The sequence below is a fragment of the Urtica dioica genome, chromosome 9 (assembly GCF_054948205.1).
Source record: "Urtica dioica subsp. dioica isolate 48M chromosome 9, U.dioica_male_clone48M_v1_H2, whole genome shotgun sequence".
Taxonomy (NCBI): Eukaryota; Viridiplantae; Streptophyta; class Magnoliopsida; order Rosales; family Urticaceae; genus Urtica; species Urtica dioica.
The window spans coordinates 21985952-22007171 of record NC_142764.1 but is presented as its reverse complement, the minus strand read 5'-3'; the positions used below and the strand labels follow the sequence as shown (position 1 = coordinate 22007171).

Below are 21220 nucleotides of genomic sequence, written 5' to 3'. Positions count from 1 at the left end.
TCAAACTATAAAACAGTATTCCATCACCAATTGCACTGTATAAGAAACCTCTTTCTTGTTTTTTTTCCCACCATTCCTAAAGGTCAAATTATGTATACGAGGATATAAAACGTGCCCACCAAAACACATACGTTTTTAGTTTCCCAACTTGCTCGCATGGGAATATTGACTAGGTAAAGTCAACGGTCGCCACACGTATTGAAACGCCAAGTTACTTGCCTGTCTAAAACTCCTTGACCCTATATATTGAACCTTGTACTCATTATTGACATAACTTGCAAGTTTGCTTTCCGTTCTATCAAAACTACAAACACCATGTCTGTCAAGAAAACTCATTCCCTGAACCATGGTGAAGCTGTGAAGAAACGAGCAAGGTTCAGTCGCTTTCTCTCTTCCAAGGAGATCTCAATGGAGCCCGGGAAAACCCTAAAGGAAATGAACTCCTTCAAGTTGAAAGCCGAGATCAGGAGATGGGCAAAGGTAGTCGTGAAGTATGCTCGTCAAGTCAGCACTCGCTTCGGAAGCTCCCGTGACTGATTGAAAATGCACAAACATATTTGTGTGAATCCATGAAAGCTTCTTCATTCTTCTGATTCCGCTAGATCAAGGTTGAGAAGAGCCTGTACAGAACTGAAGAGATATTGGTTGAAGATGGTTCTGATCGTGGGATAACTTTGGATGAAAGTCTACATCAAAATGAAGGGCTCAACCAAAGCTGTTTGTAAATAACCTTTTTTTTTTCTTTCTAGCTGTAACTATGTTAAATTAATTACTATGTTGTACATAGATTCTTCTACTGGTATACGCAATAATATTCAGTTTTCACTCTTTTTTACTATGATATGAACCTGCATCAACTCTTACACCTTTTCGCAAGAATTACTATAAACGAAAGCAACACTAAGCATTACAAAATTCTATTTACGGCTCGAGGGAAGTCAAAACTGATATCAATAATTTACAGACACACCAGAGTTCTAAACCTCCTTACTGGAGCTTCTTCATCGCCTCGGCAAATGTTCTCTCTCCACCGGAGATCGTTCGCAGAAGCTGTTTTGTACACATGTCCTGAGCCTGAGTAGCATTTTTCACACGGTTAGCTCTCACCCAAGCAGGTTCCTAAGGGAAAAAAAATCCATTAGAATACGATCTAACTCAGAAAGATACAGCGATCATGACAAAAAAGAATACAGAGAGAGAGAGAGAGAGAGAGAGAGAGACCTCGGGAACAAAGCGAGAAAATCCGAACTTGATGAGGAGGAGGACGTGCTCCATGACAAGGATGGCAGCGAGTCCGGGCTCGATTTTCCATTTTCCCTCTTGGTCATACAGCCAAGCTAGAAGTGCACAGTTGGTGCATATTGACATCACTATCAGAAACTGAAAATGCACATCAATAACATTATTATGATCATTCTTAGAAAGAAAAAAAAAAGAGTAATAAAATAGGTACTGTCAACTTCAAATATAACATTTTTTTTTGGTATACAAAGCAGAGTTGAAATGCTTTATTGAGTACCTGAAAAATGTTGAGCCAAGCTCCGACTGTAGCAGCGGCACGAGGGACGGGTCGTTTAAACATGGTTAGCAGCTTTACTGCGTCTGTTCTAATCTCGGTGATGTTGTTCTGTAAAAAAGAGGGATATTGGGTATCTTCAGTAAATAATAGGAAGCAATCACCACTACTGTAAAACTGCTGTAATGATGATTACTTACCAGAAAAGCAAAGGCAAACGTGAGAGGAAATGCACAGGCAAACATCATGATAAGCCCAAACTGCAGTGCCAATTCCAAACAATCTGCATTTGAAAGTACATCAGAAAAAATTTAAGGTTATTTCAGTTAATATTATTTAGGTAATTTTATACCATCGTTTCCTATTTATATATTGAGTCATTACCGTCAAAGAGTCCGTCTTCAAGCTCATCCCCGATGCTTGCAGCGTAAGAAGGCTTCAAGTACTCTTTCTCTACCCTTGAAGTGAACTGAATCTTGCCAGTGGAAAAACCCTTTTCCTGTTTTTTCTTTCTCCTAGACACAATAAAAAATTGACGATGTATATGCCTTCATCAGTACACATTCATTATGGTCATATGATCAACAAGATGAAATTCATGAGACATCAGTTAGAATCTCACCGGATTCTGTACTTTTTATAACTGTATTTAAGGTAAGGTAATGAGTTCTCCAATAGGTTTTCCAACACCTGGAAAAACATGGGTGAGTTCAAGTCGAGCAAATTAATCCGAGAATGTCTTTAAACCACAACGGTGCAGTTAATTGATATGTTTCACCTCAGATACAAGAAGACGCTGTATCAAGACTTGGCGTAGTGTTGAAAAGCTGCGATGCAATAAGGCATGGTAGAAAATGCCTATATATGATTGCATAAAGTATAGACCAAAAACCTGTACCACGGTTAAATTGTTAAGTGGATCAAAATATCAGAGCAGAGGTCGTTGAAAAGCTCAGAGACATGCAACCGAATTCTGCCAAATACCTTGTAGACTAAGCTGTCTGCTCTTTTCTCTTTGTTTTCATTATTTTCATGCTTGATGAGCTTCACTGAGATCTTACCCCCAATTTGAGTGACATACTGAATTGCAAAAAGATATATGGTTGTCAACCCAAACCTGAAAAGATAGAAATGATGAAATGAGAGAAAATACTTTGCATGGTCGTGGATTAAGCTAAGTGATTAGGCAGCAGGGGAGTCATTCAAGCCTCGTAAAAATTTCAAAGACAAAAGGTTAACCATGAATCAAGAATTTAATTTTATCATTGAAGAAAATAAAAGTGTCTTACTTTATAATATCTGATTTGACAACCTCATAAGTATGCGCGTACGCCACTTCGAACGGCAACTGGAGGCAGATGATACTCAAGATGATCAGAGCGTCATTTCTGAATCTCTTGAGTCTTCCAAACCACTCATTCCTCTGGAAAAATTCCTTCTCTTTCGCGTTGTCATTTCCCCAGTTTCGTATAATCTCCATCGGAAATTGCAGCGGCAAGGAACCCCATTCCATGCCCAAAACTTTGGACCCAGCATCAACCCCAACAGGATAACTGATTTGCCATCTATTACAGTAAATAAATTGAAAACAAATTAAATTAAAGATTAAATTTCCGATTAGACTACGTGAAATCAATCTAATAAAAATAGTTTACCTGGCTAAAAGAGCAGCATTTTTACGTTTCCAGAACTGGGAAAATATGATTGCCCATAGTATGATGCTTATAAAGAAAATGGGTAGCACAAGTAACCGCAATGACCTAAGGGAACAAGAAAGGGTTAGGAAAAATATGTCATCATATGGATAAAAAAAATTATGCAGAACACTTTTAGAGTTAATATATTGCAAACGCACCCTAAATCAATTATCTGCAACATCAGTCCAAAAGCAGCTGGAAATAGCAACCACCGTGTGTACATTCCCAGGAAAGCAAAATAAACTGCAATCTGAAAAACAAATTTTATTTTCGTTTCGGAACATCACACAAGAAAAGTAACTCCTATAGTTCGCTAATTTATGACTTACCTTAGTCCCAAAGTATGCGTGAATCTCGTCTATCGGCTGGCTTGTGAAGTCCCGCCAGCATAGTGCCCAGCTGTGTAGGAGCTTCTTCCTTTTAATCTCATCTATAGAGCCAAAAGACATTTTTTTTTCTTTCTATTTCATTTAGGGTCCAAATTGTAGCAATAAGAAGCTTTTACATATCAGCTAGCAAAACATACCGTGCAATGGGAAGACTTGCTTAACGATACCCTCAGATACCAACTTTTGCAGCAAACATTCTCCGATTTCCCACCGTAACTCTTGGCCATCGTGCTTTAAATTTACATCTGACCGACTCATGTTCTCCTGTAATTCAACATATTCCACATCAACTTCATAGTAGCAATATAACGTAATTGAAACTTTTAAGGATTATCCCCTCATAATGCTTCTTTTTGCAAATATGGTAGTTACATAACAGGGAAATGAAGGTCTAGTTTGATTTGAAAACCACTCACAATTCCATAAATTAAGTTCAGATAGCAATGATATCTCTCGTTCCAACTAAACAACGAACCATCAGATTGTCTCACAAAAGCCTCAGCCTCGTCCCATTCGAATTGCAAGTCCACCCCTGAAACCAGTAAATATTTGTTCTCCCCTCTTAACCCCTCATTTTTCCTTCATAAAGAAAACGGATAAAAAAAAAAGGAAAAATATTCAAAACTGAAATTCTAATAAACAAGACATACCAATTTTGGTCCGTTTTTTAATCTGCAACTTCGCAGCAGTCCTTCCTAGAGTCTCTAGAGGAGCTGCTAGCTGAGAATTCAAACAAACACACACAAATCTAAGTCAGTAAACACGAGTAAGCACAATCATCAAAGTTTCCCTTTCTGATCACTCAAACTAAAAAGTTCAAAGATGTTTGTACATGTGTATAAAAGCGATGTTTATAGAAAGCTGAACCTTGATAAACTGGTCGGCAACGCCGAGGACTGTTTCGACCACGAGACCTAGTTTCTCAAACTCTTTAACGAGAAACTCGACGACGCTTTCTTCTTGCGGTTTGGCATTATGACTCTTCGGACCGACCACAACGACGCCGATCTCGAAAACCGTGCGTTCTTCTTCCTCTCTCTCGACCATCACGACTCACGAAAAGCGAGTGAATTCGCTATTAGGTCATCGTGATTTGGGATCAACGCATGAAGCTTTCTCTGCTGTTTTCGCGCTGGGATTAGTCGAATGAATTTCGTTTAATTTATTTATAATTTTAAAAAGAGAAAGAGAGGTTTTTTGTTTCCCTTTTTATTTTAATCTTTTTTTGAAATTAAATACACTTTCCACAGTGGAAAAAACGGGTCTGCTCTACCCCAGTGCGCACTTGAATGGATTTTATTGAGGGGGAATAAATGAGAGGAATGGGATTAGATTAGAACTGAAATGAAATGTTTTATGTCGGTTCTCTTTGACAGATTGGGACACCAAAATAAAAATATAAATTTAAAATGAGCAGAGTGGACATGCGTGGGCGTGGTAACGGACCTAAAAAACGCGAAAACGACACGCATACGAGAGTGCATTCTCAGCAGTGATGCGGGTAAACGACGCCACGTGGGACCGTGACAGACTTTCAAATATTTTATAACAGCTCATATTTGTTTTCTTTCGAAAATTCAAAGAACATAGAAACCAGGGTCTAGTAATAGTGTACCCAAAACAAAGTCGATTTCATGATGATTTTTTTGTTTTACCAAAATGATCTTATTACAATGTTTGACGATATTAGTTAGGAGGGTCCAAACTTCTAATGAAATTGAATTATTATAATAAAAAAAAATGTAGAGAGAGGAGCAGAAAAAATGGCAGTGGCAGATAGGAAATTGTTTGTTTGTTGGAGAGGGAAGTGATTGATGAATTTGGAAGGTAATCATTTTAGGGGTTTACGCCTTCCAATGCAAAGCGGCGATATTTGTCGACTCGTTGTGCCTTATCTCTGCAATCTGATTATTCCCTTTTCTGCAGCGGAGTTGAATTCATAATGTTCTGAAAATAATCCCATTATTGCTCCGACGTGTACATACGTGACACATACCATGTTAATTCCACCAGTTTTAAAGGGAATTAAAATATCAAACATCTCTATCGTAGACGAACAATAGACAAACTATTCAATTTATTTCCCTTTTTCCTTTTAGGTCCTCACATCTTAGTTATGCTTATAGCTTGAATGAGGATTCCTCTATAGATTCGCTACAAGAGTCCAAGAATCATTTAAGGCCATATAAATGAAAACCAAAGAATGACAAATCCTAGGCAAGAACTCGCTTCCCATGAGTATGCTTAACGGCTACACAACCATGAGATCAGGAAAAGAAGGACCAACCAATTCTGAGCCCTAAAATTACCAATTTCATCTAAGTTCATGCACTTCAGTAACATAAAAATACACATGGTTTTCATTCAGGATCTGAATAGCATTATCAAGGAAACCAATCTTGTACTCCTGTAAAGCTCTGAACATTTTGGGAACATTATCTAAAGCTCTACCCTGCAACTAGGATATCAACACTTCATATAACAGACTTTTTTTCCCTTGTGCATCAATTCAAATGATAGACTAACACCACTATTATCTTCATCACACAATGTTTCTTTGTTTATTACAGCTTCAGAAACTATTCTCATAAATTTGTGACTGAAATTCTCACAGGTGTCTAGTAAGAATTTTGTAAAAGGCATTCCATACTTTATGTAAGATGGCAGTTAAAACAACTAGATTTCTATTACAAAACACTGAGCCACATGGCTGAAAAAAGGCTTGTTTTAAGAGCATCATAAAGCTTACATCTATATAATCATATTGATAACGACAAACACTGTAGTAAACAAAGCGTTCGGTAAAATCTCAGCTCACACATACAGTACCCACAATGTACATAAACACAAATTGATACAAAGCCTAGAACATAAACACCCCACCAAACAAAGCACCCACAATGTACATCACCTAAATCACAACCCACGATCTCATTATTAAGGGCTAGAGAACGTATATGCGCGCAAATAATTCCCTTCCAAATGTTCGCAGAATGGAATCAAGACTAACACTCGGTAAATCCCAGTCTATAACTCATACAGATCAAGTGCATGAGTTAGTAAGCAAATTAGGTTGCTGTAGAACAAAGAATCCAATAAACGAGAATGCAACCTAAATTCCTATTTGACATACATGAGAATGCAACGAAAAGAGTCGGGTCAGATAGCCAAACGCCAATTACTCGTCCAAATTTACACGCATAATTAAGTTTCAGTGATAAAGCATACAAATACTTATGAAATCAATTCGACCGTGACTCACGACGAGATTGCAATTATATATAACAAGCGGGGCATTGAACAATAGCAATCAGATTAATAAATTTGTTCAACCTCTGGCCTTGAGCTCGGCGAGGCGGCGAGAGAGATCATCCTCATCAACCTTCTCAGTCTCCTTCGCCGGCACGGCGTGCGCGGCGGGCTGAGGCAAACCGACGGAGACCTCGAGACCATAGTCATCAGCGACCTGTTGCATCAGATTGTTGACGTCACCCTCGGGAGTAGACAGCGAGGTCGATCCGGCCATGGCTGACTCCATGAACTCGGCCTGGACCTCCATGTTCACGAACTGCCTCTCGAAGCTGTCCATCGTCTCCGACATCTTCTGGAGGTTTCCGGTGGCTAGGGTTGACTCGAGCGACTTCACGATCCCGGCCATGGACTTGTTGATGGTGGACATCTTGGCCTGAGTGTCGAGGCGAGCCACGACGGCGTCGAGACGGGAAGCCAGTCGGAGGTAGTTCATCTGCTCCGTCCGCTTCCTGATGGAATTCTCGGCGTAGATCCGCGCTCCGTCTATGTTCCCCTTCTCCATCGCCTTCTTGATCTTCAGCTTCTCCGATTTCTCCTCCTTCTCGCACTTCCTCGCCTGCCTCTGAAGCGACTTCGACGTGAACTTCAGCTCCATTATCTGGTTCAGAAGTTTCTCCGTGTTTCCCATGGCTCTTCCGATCGATTCTCCGGCGATTGATTTTCTAGGGTTTCGATTGTTCGATCTAGTTTTTTATTTTGATTAGACTCAGAGTCCGATAGAAATGCAGTACAAAACAAAGGTAAGGATTCTAGAAAAACGACTTGATTAAGGCTTCCTTTGATTTCTCATTTTGCAACGCGTTTGATGACGCCGTGGAATTGCTTGTTCCTCGAAGATGGATGTGGTTGCCACGGCCATTTGTGGATCCCCGGCCCAATTATTAACTGGGCCTCGTCGGTACGGCCTTCCCCGGAGTCGCGGGGAGAAATGACGCACATATCTTTTCTTTAGTGGAAATAGCATAACGTTTTCGAAATTAATTGCAGATGTAACGTATCTAAAACTTTTATCACTAAATAATTTTTTCCAAGTTATAAATATATATTTTATTTTATGTTTACCTAACCATTTTAATTATCCTTTACTATTTATAATTAGTTTGTTGGACTTGTTGGACTTGGGCCAGCCCTTGGTGTAGACTTGTTGGACTTGGGCCAGCCCTTGGTGTAGACTTTGGTTTTTGTTTGTGGAAAATCCACGCTAACCTTCTAATCCAACATGTTTTAAGCAAGGATTTAAATACCGGGGGAACCGGTCCGGTTCCCCCTTTTTGGAGCTCCCCGGCACCGGAACCACCAAAACCGGAAGTTTCCGGTGGTTCCGGCGAAGGCGCGCGCGCGGCGCTCGGCACAGGAGAGAGGAGCTCACGCGATCGGGGTCTCGGCGCTCGCGGGGTCGAGGCGCTCGGTGCTCGCGCGGCTGGGGCGCTCGATGCTCGCGCGGCTGGGCTCTCGGCGCTCGCGCAGGAGAGGAGAAGAGAGGGAGCGGCTGGGGCAAATTTTTTTTTTCTCTGTGTTATCCTGCTCTGCAGGTCGCGCAGAGAAGAAGAAAAGAAAAGAAGAAAAAAGAAAAGAAAGAGAAAGAAAGGGTGAGGTGGCCGAGAGAGAAGGAAGGAGAGAAAAAGAGTTCCACGTGGCAATCCCTCACTAAGCCACACAGGGGACAAATGGCCCACTCCACAACTGACACGTTTCTCACAAAACGACCCCCTTATACTCTTTTCTTTCAATCTCGTCCTTCAAAACGTTGCACATAAGTCCTTTTCAAATAAAATCTCACAATCTTGTCCTTAATTGATTAAAAATAATCTTGAAAAATAACCAATAAAATTATTATTATTTCCTGTTATCCTGAATATATTTAAGGGATCTCGGAATTTATTTTAACTCTCGAGATTTTTAAATCTCCGAGTATGTTCCGAATAATTTTATTCGGAAAATAATATCGAGTTACTCGAATATCCTTATTCCGAAATTTCGTCGACCTTAAATATTATGTTTTTTTTTCAAGATATTTAAAAGATAGTATCCTACGTACTTTGTATGTTTTTTTGTATATTTCTTTTCTGAATTTCCCTCGGTAAATACGGTATTTGACGGTATACCTCTACGGTAACGGTAAGTTCAACGGTACCGGTTTCCTTTTTTTTCCTGCTTCCCCCGGTATTCCTTTACGGTACGGGGGGTTACCAGTAAATTCGAAAGCTTGGAACGGTAACGGTAACGGTATTTCGATCATTGGTTTTAAGTCTTTACCTATTTAAGTAAGGAAAATTAGGGTTGTACAAAACCGAACCGAAAATCGGATAAAACCGATATCCAAACCGAACCAAAACCAAAATTTGGAGCCACGTCAACTAACCGAAATTCGGATTCGGATCCGGTTTACAAAACTGGACCGGATATCGGATTTGATTTTGAGAAAATCTGGATATCGGTTATTTAACCGATTTTTTAATTAAAAATAAATATCTATTAAAAAAAAAAAGACTTCACCTAATTTTGAGAGAGACCTAGCGTTTTTATTTTTGAGAATACATGGATGAAGTGGAAGCACTAAATGATTCTAAGCAAGTTGTTTCGGGTAAGATAATTAATATTTTGATATTTTATTTGACATATTCATTTGTTGTTTGTTTATTAAAAAAAATTTATTTTAAATTTATGTCATTATTATTAATAGATGATGGTCAAGCTGTCATAGAAGAACAAACTTCTCATATATCAACTTCTACTGCTATTACAACTTGATTATGTGATCTATAAAGGTAAAGTACAAATTCAATTGTTGTATGGTTTATTATGATCATTAGGTTTGTAATTTTAATTTTATATTATGATATTTACATGTGCAGGTAGTTGGAGACGAGTGTCCTTTTGAATTTTATTTTTTTTTTACTCAGTTTTATATTATATATTGTCATTTTGGAGCTTTATAAGAGTCGTTTGTACTCGTTTTTTGAATTTTTACAAACCGGATTTGGATTTTAGAAACTGGATATCCATTTTATAAAAATGGATATTAAACTGGATCTGAAATTACAAATTGGATAACCGAATATTAAAAATTGGATACTGGATTTAAGAAACCAGATAACCGAATATTCGGATAACCGAATTTCGGTTTTACACTAAATTGGACCGGATACTGGGCCGAATTTTTAAAAACCGAAAATTCGGATTCGGATACTAAAAATGTCAAAAACCGAACCGAACCGATCCAGTTTCACCCCTAGAAAATACACCGATCTATTATCATTTGATAATTTACTTCCCATAATCAACTTAAATGATAATTTGGCCAATTATATTAACAAAAAATTTGAAAAATAGCCAACTTAAACGTTTGATATTGCTAAATAGCCAAAGTTTTGTAAATATTAGGTAAATAGTCATAAATGATGACGTGGCTTAATATGACAGTGGCTATTTACTTAATATTTATGTTTGTAAATATATAAAATTGGTTATTTACCTAATATTTACCAAACCTTGGCTATTTAGCAATTCTCAACATTTAAGTTGCCTATTTTACTAAATTACCCTTATATTAATGAGATCAGTGTGCAATTACATTTTTGTCCTTAACTTTATAATTTTTAGCAGTTATAACCATTTCCTTCATTTCCCTCTACAAAACTTATGACTCTTCACTTCCCATTTTTTCAAAATCATGGATATTCTCTCTATAACTTTCTTTTTCTCAAAATTGTATGACACACTATTTATCTTTTACTATTAATCTATTGATCTAATTGTTCATATATATATATATATATATATATATATATATATATATATATATATATATAACTTTCTCTTTCTCAAAATTGTCTGAAACATTATTTATCTTTCACTATTGATCTACTGATCTAATTTTCATATATATATATATATATATATATTATATATATATATATATATATTATATATATATATGAACACTGTTTGTTTATATTTAAATTTATTTGCAATAGCTTTTCGATTTATCTAGGAATAAGCGGTAAAATGATCCGGGGGTATCGGTTAGCCATCATTTTCTAATTTAACCATGGATATTAGGGGTGGCAATTTGGGCCGGACACGAGACACGGCACGGTTACGACACGGTTTAAATGAGTTTGGGTCAATCTTAAATGGATCTGGATCCATCCGTGTCGAACACGATTAACACGATTAAATAACGGGTGAACACGACACGAACACGCAACCCATTGGGACCCGATTAGACACGAATATTAAATGGGTTGTTAATGGGTAAACACGATCAAGGCCCGTAATGACCCAGTTAAAATATTAAAAACAACTATCAAATTAAATTATAAGAATAAATATTATATACAATACAAATTATAAGATTGTATATTGTTGCTATGCTACGTTTTGAAGGATCTTTTTGGTGTATCTCTAGTTAATGATCTGTTGGAGATACATTGCTTTTTGAAAGATTGTGTTTGAATTTCTCTTTTGTATTACAAATATTATGTTGGTGGCTTAGTTGATTATATGAAGTATTTTTATTAATTACTTATTCTGAATAATTTTTTAATTAATTTGATTTAGAGAATTTTAATATTTTGAAATAAACATGTCTAAGGGCCTAAACCGATTCACGTGTTCAAACGAGTTTAGTGGTCTAAATAGGTTTGTGGGTCTAAGTGGGTTCGTGGGTTACATGGTCCATTAAGACACGATTAATAAACGGGTCTTAATGGGTTGGGTCTGGGTTTGGCAAAAACATAGTGGGTCGGGTTTGGGTTTTACTCCTAGACACGATTAATAAATGGGTCGAGTCTGGGTCTGTCAAAAAATACATGAAAACGAATAAGACACGGCACGAACACGACACGTGACACGAATTGCCACCCCTAATGGATATGCATGTGAACTAAGTGATTAATCTGTAATTAAATCAAAATATCTCAAACCTTTCTTAGAGCCGTCGGACTAGTTACTTACTAAAAAATTTCTTTATGAAGTTTTGATCTACCTTTAAATTGTTTCTCAAACTTTCTTGTCAAATATTTCGTGGTAGTGGGATTGTGGGTACTGACATTGTAAGAATATTTCCATATTAATTATGATATCAATGGAAACAATCTCTCCATTAATATGATCTATTAGGCGAATAATTTTAGATCAAATATAACTCACATTAATTGCAAAAATCGTGCTCGCATTAATGGTCAAATCAAGTAATTACCTACAATAGTGAGTTTGTGATATTTTTCATTGATGGTTATTGGGCTATAAATACAAACGTTTTGGGGTCTCTAAGCTCACTCACACATTCTGAAAAACCAAAATCATCTAGAGTTGCGAGCGAGAGCTTAGAAGAACTTCGAAATATGTTGCCGGAGTCGAAATCCGAAATTCGCCGGAAAACACAATAATGATCGGAGTTCGGAGGTAATTCGATCTTTATCGATATGTTCATATTGATAGAACACATTTAGTATGTGTAAATTTTTTTAAAAAACATTTCATGGTTGTGGGACTGTGAATCTTTTGTTTCTTTTTTTTTTCAAGTCATCTGCACCACTCTATCTAGACAACATTTCTGGATCTTCTCAAACACTCACAACAATCTTGATCTCTCACGCTTTCTCACTCTTTGCTTCAAAGTACAAGCACTGAATATGGAGACGCAAATTGAATCCGATTTGATACACACACACAGGCTCGGTTACAAGGAAACAAACAACTTTACCTACCTTGATTTAGAGGAGGCTGACGTAGCATGTCGAGGGACAGACTTTGACATAAATATTATTGATTACTCTAAGTTTCCTCGACCTTCAAGATTTGCATCTGTCTCTTTACTTTTGTGGCACAACTCTTATTTCCATTTTTTTTTCCCTTTTGTTCAATACTCTTTTTTTTTTTTTTTTTTTGCTTCAATTTTTCAATATTCTCTAAGTTTCGAAGGGGATGTGTGATTTTAGTAAGGGTGATTTAGCTAAATACCTAATTTAAAGTTATGAATTTATAAAATAGCCAAATTTTGTCTAAAATTAGTGTAATAGTCCAAATATGTAATAATCTGGTTTCTAAAAAAAATTTGACCCTTAGATTAATTTATTTGAATGTAATAAATTGCTTATTATAATCGTCAAAAATTTTAATCTTGGTTGCAATTTTTTTTAAAAAAATGTTTGGCTAATTTGCTGAAAAGTTGAAACTTTGACTATTTTGCTAATCAATAAGTTTCAAATGGTTATTTTGTATAATTTTTCATTTTCGTAATTATAGCTTCACAGACTTGTTATCTCACATGGTATTGACGGAACGATGAAATATCTAAGGAAAAAAGAGTTAAGGATTAAATTATTTAACAACAAAAATTGATAACTACCCAATATTCCATATTGAATAGCAATTAGTCATGGCATTTTTCGTGGATTTTATTCTATAATTAATTAACAATATATTCGATTTCGTTACATGTTATATCGGGGGATTAAAAAAATTCAAATTAAAATGCAATAAAAAGTAACAATAATTTGTTGATAATTTACAATAAATAACTAATAGTTAAAATAATTTACACGTATTTACGTACTAATGATAATGAACATAACTCATTTTTGTTTTTGGACTCTGTTTGATGCTGAACCAATAGATGTATCAACTTCTCCGGGTACGTTTCACCGCAAATGTGTTGCAATAACAACATGTTTCAAGTAAATATAAATGAAACTAATAAGATTCTTAACATTTTAGCTTTACATTACCTCTTCATGTTTGGTGGAACTCTTAGTTTGTGTTTTTTCTCGGTCGCTGTAATTTTTGGCCTCACCATTTCAATTCAACAGATACCTAATAGCATATCAAATACATTTTTTTAGTTTCTTGTAAATATATGTAAATAACAAAGTACCTCTTAAAATTAACATCTAAATCCAACTAGTCTACAAAATTACAAATGAACACTTTCAGAGACCGATCGACTGAATTACAACTGCGAAAATATCTATTTTTTTTTTATTTCTACAGAACATCTTTAGATACCTAGACATCAAATGAGAAAAATATCTAAAAATACCTAAAAATCTCACAATCAAATAGCCTACTTCACTGAATAATATCAAAATCTCTTTGAAACTTCATATTTCAGTTCGATTCATCTCAAAAGAATAAAAAACCATAATTTCTAAAACTTCAAAATACCTAGAAAATCAAATGCGTCGACTAAAAATAACTTACAATAATCCAAAATAGTGGCTTTTGAATCTTACCCCTTTGTCGTTTGTAAATTTTCGTAACTTTAATATTTGATGTTCGCAATCATCGCCTCTCTGTTTTTCTCAGTTTGAAATGAAAAATGAAAAATCGTGTGAAGGGTTTGTTTGAGTCAGATTTATTTCTTTGTTTTGCGCGATTATCATAACTTCTCAAATTAACACCCATTTTTACTTAAAAATATAATGATGCTGAGCGGAAACTTTGATTGGGTATTTCAGACAATTTACGTGTGTAAATAATTGGTCTTGGATATTTATCAAAAACTTACTAAAAATTGTTTAAATAGAAAACGAATTTTTGTATGAAATAGCCAATTTAAACTAATCCCTTAGCAAAATAACCAAGGTTTCATAAAAGGAATTGTATGTGATTTTGATCAACTTTTTTCAGCTCGCAAACCTAATTTCGGTCCATCAAACAATTTTGAAATTGTTTGTTTTGATTTTCATCAGAATTTTAAATTTTTAAATTATGGTATTTATATTCGTGTTCGTGAACTAATTTTCCCAGAATTTCAAAATAATTAATATAAGTTTCCAAAATTTCAATCCGATATTTTTTTTAATGCAATTTATACACAAATCTTTTTTTTCAAGCAAAGGACAAGATTTCAAAATATTTAATTGTGCCTTCAAAACATTTAATCCACTTCTATAACATACAAAAAACCCAACTAAAATCAAGTTATGAATCCTGAATTTAAATAGGCAACATAATGTCCGGATCTTCTATTGCTACAAACTTTCGTTTGTTGTTTCTCTTTTCATTTTCGGGATTAGCCTTCTTTTACATAGTCATCTGCTATTTGAATGCAACGAAGTGTCAAAACATTTAATCTTGATTTCAAAATATTTAATCATGCCTTTATAATATTGTTTCTCAAGTCTTAAAAACACACACAAAACTGTTCAAAAATTAGATCAATTATTCAAAAATATTAATTATGTTTTAAAAACACTCAAACAAGAAGAAGAAGAAGAAGAAGAAGTTGGATGGCGACAACGACAGAGATGGACAGGGATGGCGACGGAGATCGATGGCGACATAAATCGATGACGATGGCGATAGTGATGGTGATGGTGATGACGATCAATGGTAATGTTGGCGACGGAGATCAATGCCAATGAAGATAACAACCTACGGCTATTGCGACGACGGAGATTGACGACAACATCGAATTTGACTACGATGGTGGCCGCCTGTGATGGCGACAAAAATCGACGATGATAACGAGCTCGACTACAATGAAGGTCAGAGACAATTTTGGCGGAGATCTATGACGGTGGTGACGACATTTGGGCTAGGGTTTTGAGATTCGTATTTTAGAAGTGAAGCGTTTGTGAAAGGAATAAAAAGTCTGTTGTACGATATTATGGATAAGTGAATAGTATTTTTGTGATTTTTTAAAATTTTGGCTTATTTATCTCAATTTTAAAAAGTTAGACTATTTTATTTAGCCCAAACTTTAAAATAACTAAATAGCCACATCACCCAATAAAAAATTAAAAACGAAAATATTACTATATATCTAATGAACCTTTTTATTTAGATAAAAGTTTTAGGGATAAAATCGTTAAACCAATAAAAATCAGGGACTATTCATACCACTCCCAATATTATTGAAACTTGTCGATTTATCTATGAATAAGCAGTACAATGTCCGTCATTAATTATTGGTTAAACATCATTTTCTTATTTAGCTCGACACGCCTGTGGAGTAGACGATCCGCCTAAATGGAAAGATGCGACATACTAGCCGTTAAGGGCAACTTGAACGTTCTCCATTCTTATATAGTTGTCGGACTGTTTACTAAAGCTTTCTTTAATAAGTTTTGATCTACCTTTATATTGCTTCTCAAACATTCTTGTCGAATATTTTGTGGTAGTGGGACTGTGATTTTTTTTTTTCTTCTAAAGCCATCCACACCACGAATTCTAGAATATAGATATAATCATTATCTTGTTCTATTTAATTATTTTTTTTCTGCTTTTGTTCTCTATAAATAAACTTCTGCGGACACCTCCGCTATCAAAACAATAAGTCGCGTCCTTTCTATTCCAAAGCTCTCTATTCTTCTTTTCCGGAAAATGGCAACAAAAAGAGTACGATTTATAAAACAAATCCAGTTTCTTTCGTTTTAATTTTTTATATATGTATGCATGTATGTGCTTAATTATAGATTTTCCAGAAAATGACACCAAAAGAGGTCATCTTCTTTAGAACAGATTGAGCACCAATATTACATTCTCTTTCTTTATTATGTAATAAGGGTTTCTTTTGTGTGTTCTACTTCTTTTTTTATTTGTATCTTATTTTCTAGTTCGAGTTCTGTCGTAGATATGGGATTATGTTTTTCGCCTAGTCTTTTTTTTTTTTTTCACTTTTTGCAAGTTCTAAAAAGAAAAATTCCAAAAATTTACAAATTAAATCCTCTGAACTTGTTTTCACATATTAGCCCCTAATTTACATTCTAGTCAGAGGCCTCTTAAGTGGAGGGTAACAGCAGCCCCAAAAATTTGTTTATATTTATACATATATATTAAAATATTATGTGTAACTAGTTTAAAGTATTAATATATGTTATTAAAGGTTTAGTAAAAAATACCGTTTACATATACCATTATAAAAAATTTAAATGCTTTAGTGTAAAATTATCAAATCCATCCGGATATGGCCCCACTTAACTAACTTGGAGCCGTTTCTGAAAAAAAAAATAAAAAAATAAAAAAAAAACTTTACTTTTATATACATGTTAAAAGCCGAGTATATTTAATTAAAAGGTTAAAATATTTCATTCATGTTGTGAAAATAATAATTATTAGTCATAAGTTAAATTTGGTTGTGTAGGAAGAAGCTGAGCCGAGCATAACCATTGGAGTGGGACCATGGGGAGGAAACGGTGGAGGCAGTTGGGACGATGGAACCAACTATGATGGAATAGTTAATATAGTAGTCTGCTCCGGTCTGTGTATTGACTCCATTGGTATGATGTACGATAGGAACGGTTCGTGGGTCTACGGAGCAACTCATGGAGGCGATGGTGGTGGCTCAGACAAGGTTTCTTACTTTTTCTCAAACATATCTATGTTTGGTAAGCAACTCAAAAACTGTTTTTTAGTTTTTTAGTTGAAAAATTTGAAAACAAAAATTGAAAACATGTTTGGTAAAGTGTTTTTGGAAAAAATTTTCAAAAAATTTTGAAGTTGTTTTGGAAAAAAGTAAAGAAAACTGAAAACAAATAAAAGGTGTTTTTGAAAAAAAATTTCTTCTCTTCTCTCCTCTTTCTCCTCATTTTCACTTTTCATTCTTTCAAAAACAAAAATGAAAACTATACCAAACACTTTTTTCAGTTTTTTCACTTTCTCAAAAACAAAAATGAAAACTGTACCAAACAACTTTTTGAAAACAACTACAAAACAGTTTTTCAATACAACTACAAAAATTAGAAAACAGAAAACAAAAAACTTTTTGAGTTAACTATAACTTCCATAAACATTATATATAAATAAAAAATAAAATTAAAAAAAACTTAGGCTAATTTTCAAAATTGATTAATAAAATAGTCAACGTTGCAAATCCATTCATTTAATTGACTATTATTTAGCTAAAAACACTCTTAGAAATAAACATAAAAAAAAAACCGATTGTTATGCATTTAATTTCAGATTGATCTGAATTTCCCGGACGAGTACCTAATCGGTGTTAATGGGTACTTTGGCACATTTAATTCGTCGGAAGTGGTGAGATCACTCACATTCGTTAGCAACAGAGCAACGTATGGACCATATGGAACCCAATCTGGCACTCCTTTCACTATTCCCATCCAAGGAGGCCGCGTCGTCAGCTTTATGGGACGCTCCGGTCAGTTTCTCGATGCCCTTGGCATTCACGTCACCAACATTTGATACCTCCTATCCACCCATATAATATGGCCTCGAAGAAAAATATTTTGAAGTGAAAATAATATATTCGTTTAAGTTGCCATAATGTTCGAGTCTAAGAAGTTAAAATAAATGGCGTGCGCGCTTGTCTTTATTTTATCTACTTTCTTTGTTTCGTTGTTACTTGGTGGCTCAGAATTCCATGTTGATTTATGAGTCTTGTGTTTGGCTTGTTATATCATTATAATAATACTAAAATTTTAAGGTTTGTACAGAGAAATTAAAAATACTTCATGTAGAGGGACAAAAATGCTACAACAATTGTCAAAGAACACTATGTACCAAGCAGCAGTCCCGAGCACTTTAGAGTTTTTAGCCGGGATTTAAGCATGATTATCTCTAAACACAAACGAATCTAGTAAAAGAGATAACGTAAATGAGAGTGCTGAACGATATGCGAAGCTTTCTGGTCGAGTTTGAGTATGAAATTATGCATGGCCTCGCTTCTGCAGCTTCCTCATCTATTTATAGGGTTGGAGCCGAGTACGTGGGTTGATTGAGCCCACATTTTTGAGGATTTTGAACAACCGCTTTCAAACATATGTAGTGGATGAGTACTTCCTCGTGTGCTCAAAAAAATGGTCGAGCTGTACGTTTTACCTACGTTTTTGTATTGTCGCGTGTTTTATTGTTTGACTAGTCTTTTGACCTACTGATAAGTGCAATTAATTCAAACTTATCAATGTTTTACAAGAGTGAATCTAGATTTGTTCGGGAGGTTTTTTATGTTATTTTTGTAGTTTTTTAGTGAATTTTCAGATTGTTGAGCTATATAGAAGATTTGGAGCTTAATGGAGCAATTTTGGAGTGATTCAAAGACGTTCGGACTAGTTTGAGCAAAACAAGAAACGTAGCATCTTCTTCTGCACGATTCGGAGATTTTTAATTGATAATTCTAGATGAGTTCTTTCCATAATTGATTACATCTTTCTCTTAGCTTTTCAAAGCCTATTTATTTGCGAAATTTAGCATCGGAGCAAGAAGTTATGGCAAATGCAAATTTTATTGCATGTGGCTCAGAATTAGACGCGACGCGTTGACTACCAGATGTGATGCGTCGACTAAACAACGAATTGGACATAATTTCACGCGAACGTTGCGTCAAACGGACGCGACGCGTTAATGACGCAACCCATAACTTAAATCTCGCATTTTTTAGCTGATTTTGACCCTTGGATGTGATCCAAGGGTCCCGAATGTTCCGAAAATATACATTGTAGAAAGTCTCGCCACAACGAGCATTATGTTGTGTTGCGGCAACTTTCTACAACGGTTTAGTGATACCATTGTATAGTATGGCTAATCTCGTTGCAATAACAAATATACAGTGTTGCAGCGAGTTTAACCCGCGAGGTCTTGTGAGTTCTTATCGCATTGGAAAATTATTTTGCTATCACGATAATCTACACAACGAAACTCTTACCGTTGTGTAAAGTGTTGGGAGAAATTTTTTACAGATCTTACCGCAGTGGCAGATTTTTATTGTTGCGGCGAGATGTTGCTTGTTCACAGCTTTTCACAACAAAGAAAAAAACCGCATTAAAAATTGGTACTATATTATATAAAAAAATATGGACGTTCTTTTAATGTTTTCCCTCAAAATTACCTGAAAATGAGGTATAAAAATATCCTATAAGTGAACTATTGTTAGATCAAGTAAGTTAAGTATGGACAGTTGTGATGTAGCCGGTCCAATGTATTTAAACTCAGTTGTAATATGTTTGTCTCATTTAACCTTCAGTTGTAATATGTTTGAGTCAGTTAGTCAATACAACAAACAGTTCAAGCTCTCTCTCTCTCTCTCTCTCTCTCTCTCTCTCTAATGGACGAATTTTGGAACACGGCCAAGGGGGGATTGGCGTAAATCCCAATGCTCGAAACCCATAAAAAAATCGCCCACCTCAATATGTGCAAGATCCAATTGCTTAAAACTCAATTAATTATTTATTTATTTGGTCCAACAATAAACAAATAAGTAATTGATTATTTATTTACTTGATCAAATAATAAATAATTAATATTATCATAAATAATTATTTAGTTCTGCAAATACCTATATTTCATAATTGATGGTGTTAATCACAATAACAGCTAGTGAGATTATAATAATGAAAACATTATTATTCGAAAGTTCTTATCCGTCTTTATCAGAGCCGAATCGGGGACTATGGACCTAGTATTAGAAGCTTAACAAATCCGATGAAAAAGTCATTTATCTTTTCTACATCGATTTGTTTAATCTTGGTCAGACTCTACCTTGCAAGCCAAGACTGAATCCTCCTTGGTACTAGAATTATATTTACTCATCGTGATGAGTGTCCACTGATATAGTCAGTTTGTGATCAAGATCCTCCAAATTCAACCCGCGTCAAGAAAAGTCAATTATTCCGTTATATTTTTCTTGACACCTATATATAAGCCCTAAGCATTGTTGCTTCCCCAGCGAAAGATTCTTCCAAACATACAAACTTTGAAAGTGCGCGCAATCTATCGGTTTTGGAATCAACTTTTAGGTGAGAGAACATTTACCTTCTTTCAGGAAGGCTGGATTTCATATATGTAAATCACTTCCCACTCGAACCATGTTCCGCAACTCCGAAGACATAAGCTTTGATCAGCATGATAGTGGTCTTTTAGCGAATGAGTCAAAGAGTGCGGTAACATGATCCAGTTTCCATGATCATTTCAAGATTTAGATCAAGTCTCACTGTGACCATCATTTGTGACATCGGTAAGTGTGTCGTAACGGTCCTTAAAAGACACATCTACAACCAAGACTTGTCCGGGTCATACACTTACCACAAGTGTAGAATGCTCCCACTAAGTGATCAACATTCACTTGTGTTCCACATATATGATTTCAGATTCAGCTACCCAGACATGAACCAATCATCGACCAGTTTTAGTTCACCGTCCAAGCTCAGATGTCGTGCATGTGACTCAGTTCGATACGGAGACTATGAGTTGATGAATGTTTGATAAATCTTAATATATAAGAAATAACGCTTTCGATTCGTATAACTTATAAATGTCAAAACTTTATTTTATTAATATTTCAGCGAGAATTTACAAAAGCATCTTCTCGGGGGCAAGAATTCCTAATAGTTTTGTTTTTTGTG

General features: G+C 35.4%; 3 protein-coding genes across 5 annotated transcripts; 1 reads left to right on the top strand and 2 right to left on the bottom strand.

Annotated features, from left to right (window-relative positions):
- Window positions 1-4956, bottom strand: LOC149385822 (anoctamin-like protein). 3 transcript variants are annotated; one of them, XM_089626645.1, is made up of 17 exons: window positions 4470-4956; window positions 4253-4322; window positions 4019-4134; window positions 3740-3866; window positions 3543-3643; window positions 3372-3463; window positions 3172-3276; window positions 2806-3081; window positions 2501-2633; window positions 2295-2408; window positions 2139-2206; window positions 1901-2031; window positions 1717-1799; window positions 1520-1627; window positions 1222-1380; window positions 992-1119; window positions 1-630 (listed from the first exon to the last, which is right to left on the bottom strand). In XM_089626645.1, exons 1-17 carry the CDS (start codon window positions 4647-4649, stop codon window positions 582-584), a joined length of 2040 nt encoding a protein of 679 aa, XP_089482771.1. In that variant the 5' UTR covers window positions 4650-4956; the 3' UTR covers window positions 1-581. The 3 variants fall into 3 exon arrangements, with proteins under 3 accessions (XP_089482771.1, XP_089482773.1, XP_089482774.1); XM_089626647.1 differs by having other exon boundaries at window positions 971-1119; window positions 4470-4955; XM_089626648.1 differs by having other exon boundaries at window positions 4019-4181; window positions 4470-4504.
- A 1786-nt stretch (window positions 4957-6742) lies between these two features.
- On the bottom strand, window positions 6743-7755 carry LOC149385821 (ESCRT-related protein CHMP1B). The gene has a single exon (XM_089626649.1). The coding sequence runs from the start codon at window positions 7540-7542 to the stop codon at window positions 6931-6933; it is 612 nt and encodes a 203-aa protein (XP_089482775.1). The 5' UTR covers window positions 7543-7755; the 3' UTR covers window positions 6743-6930.
- Window positions 7756-16170: 8415 nt separating this feature from the next.
- On the top strand, window positions 16171-18401 carry LOC149385820 (Mannose-binding lectin superfamily protein). Its single transcript, XM_089626650.1, has 3 exons — window positions 16171-16262; window positions 17008-17217; window positions 17826-18401. The coding sequence occupies exons 1-3, from the start codon at window positions 16248-16250 to the stop codon at window positions 18063-18065; spliced, it is 465 nt and encodes a 154-aa protein (XP_089482776.1). The 5' UTR covers window positions 16171-16247; the 3' UTR covers window positions 18066-18401.
- Window positions 18402-21220: the final 2819 nt, after the last annotated feature.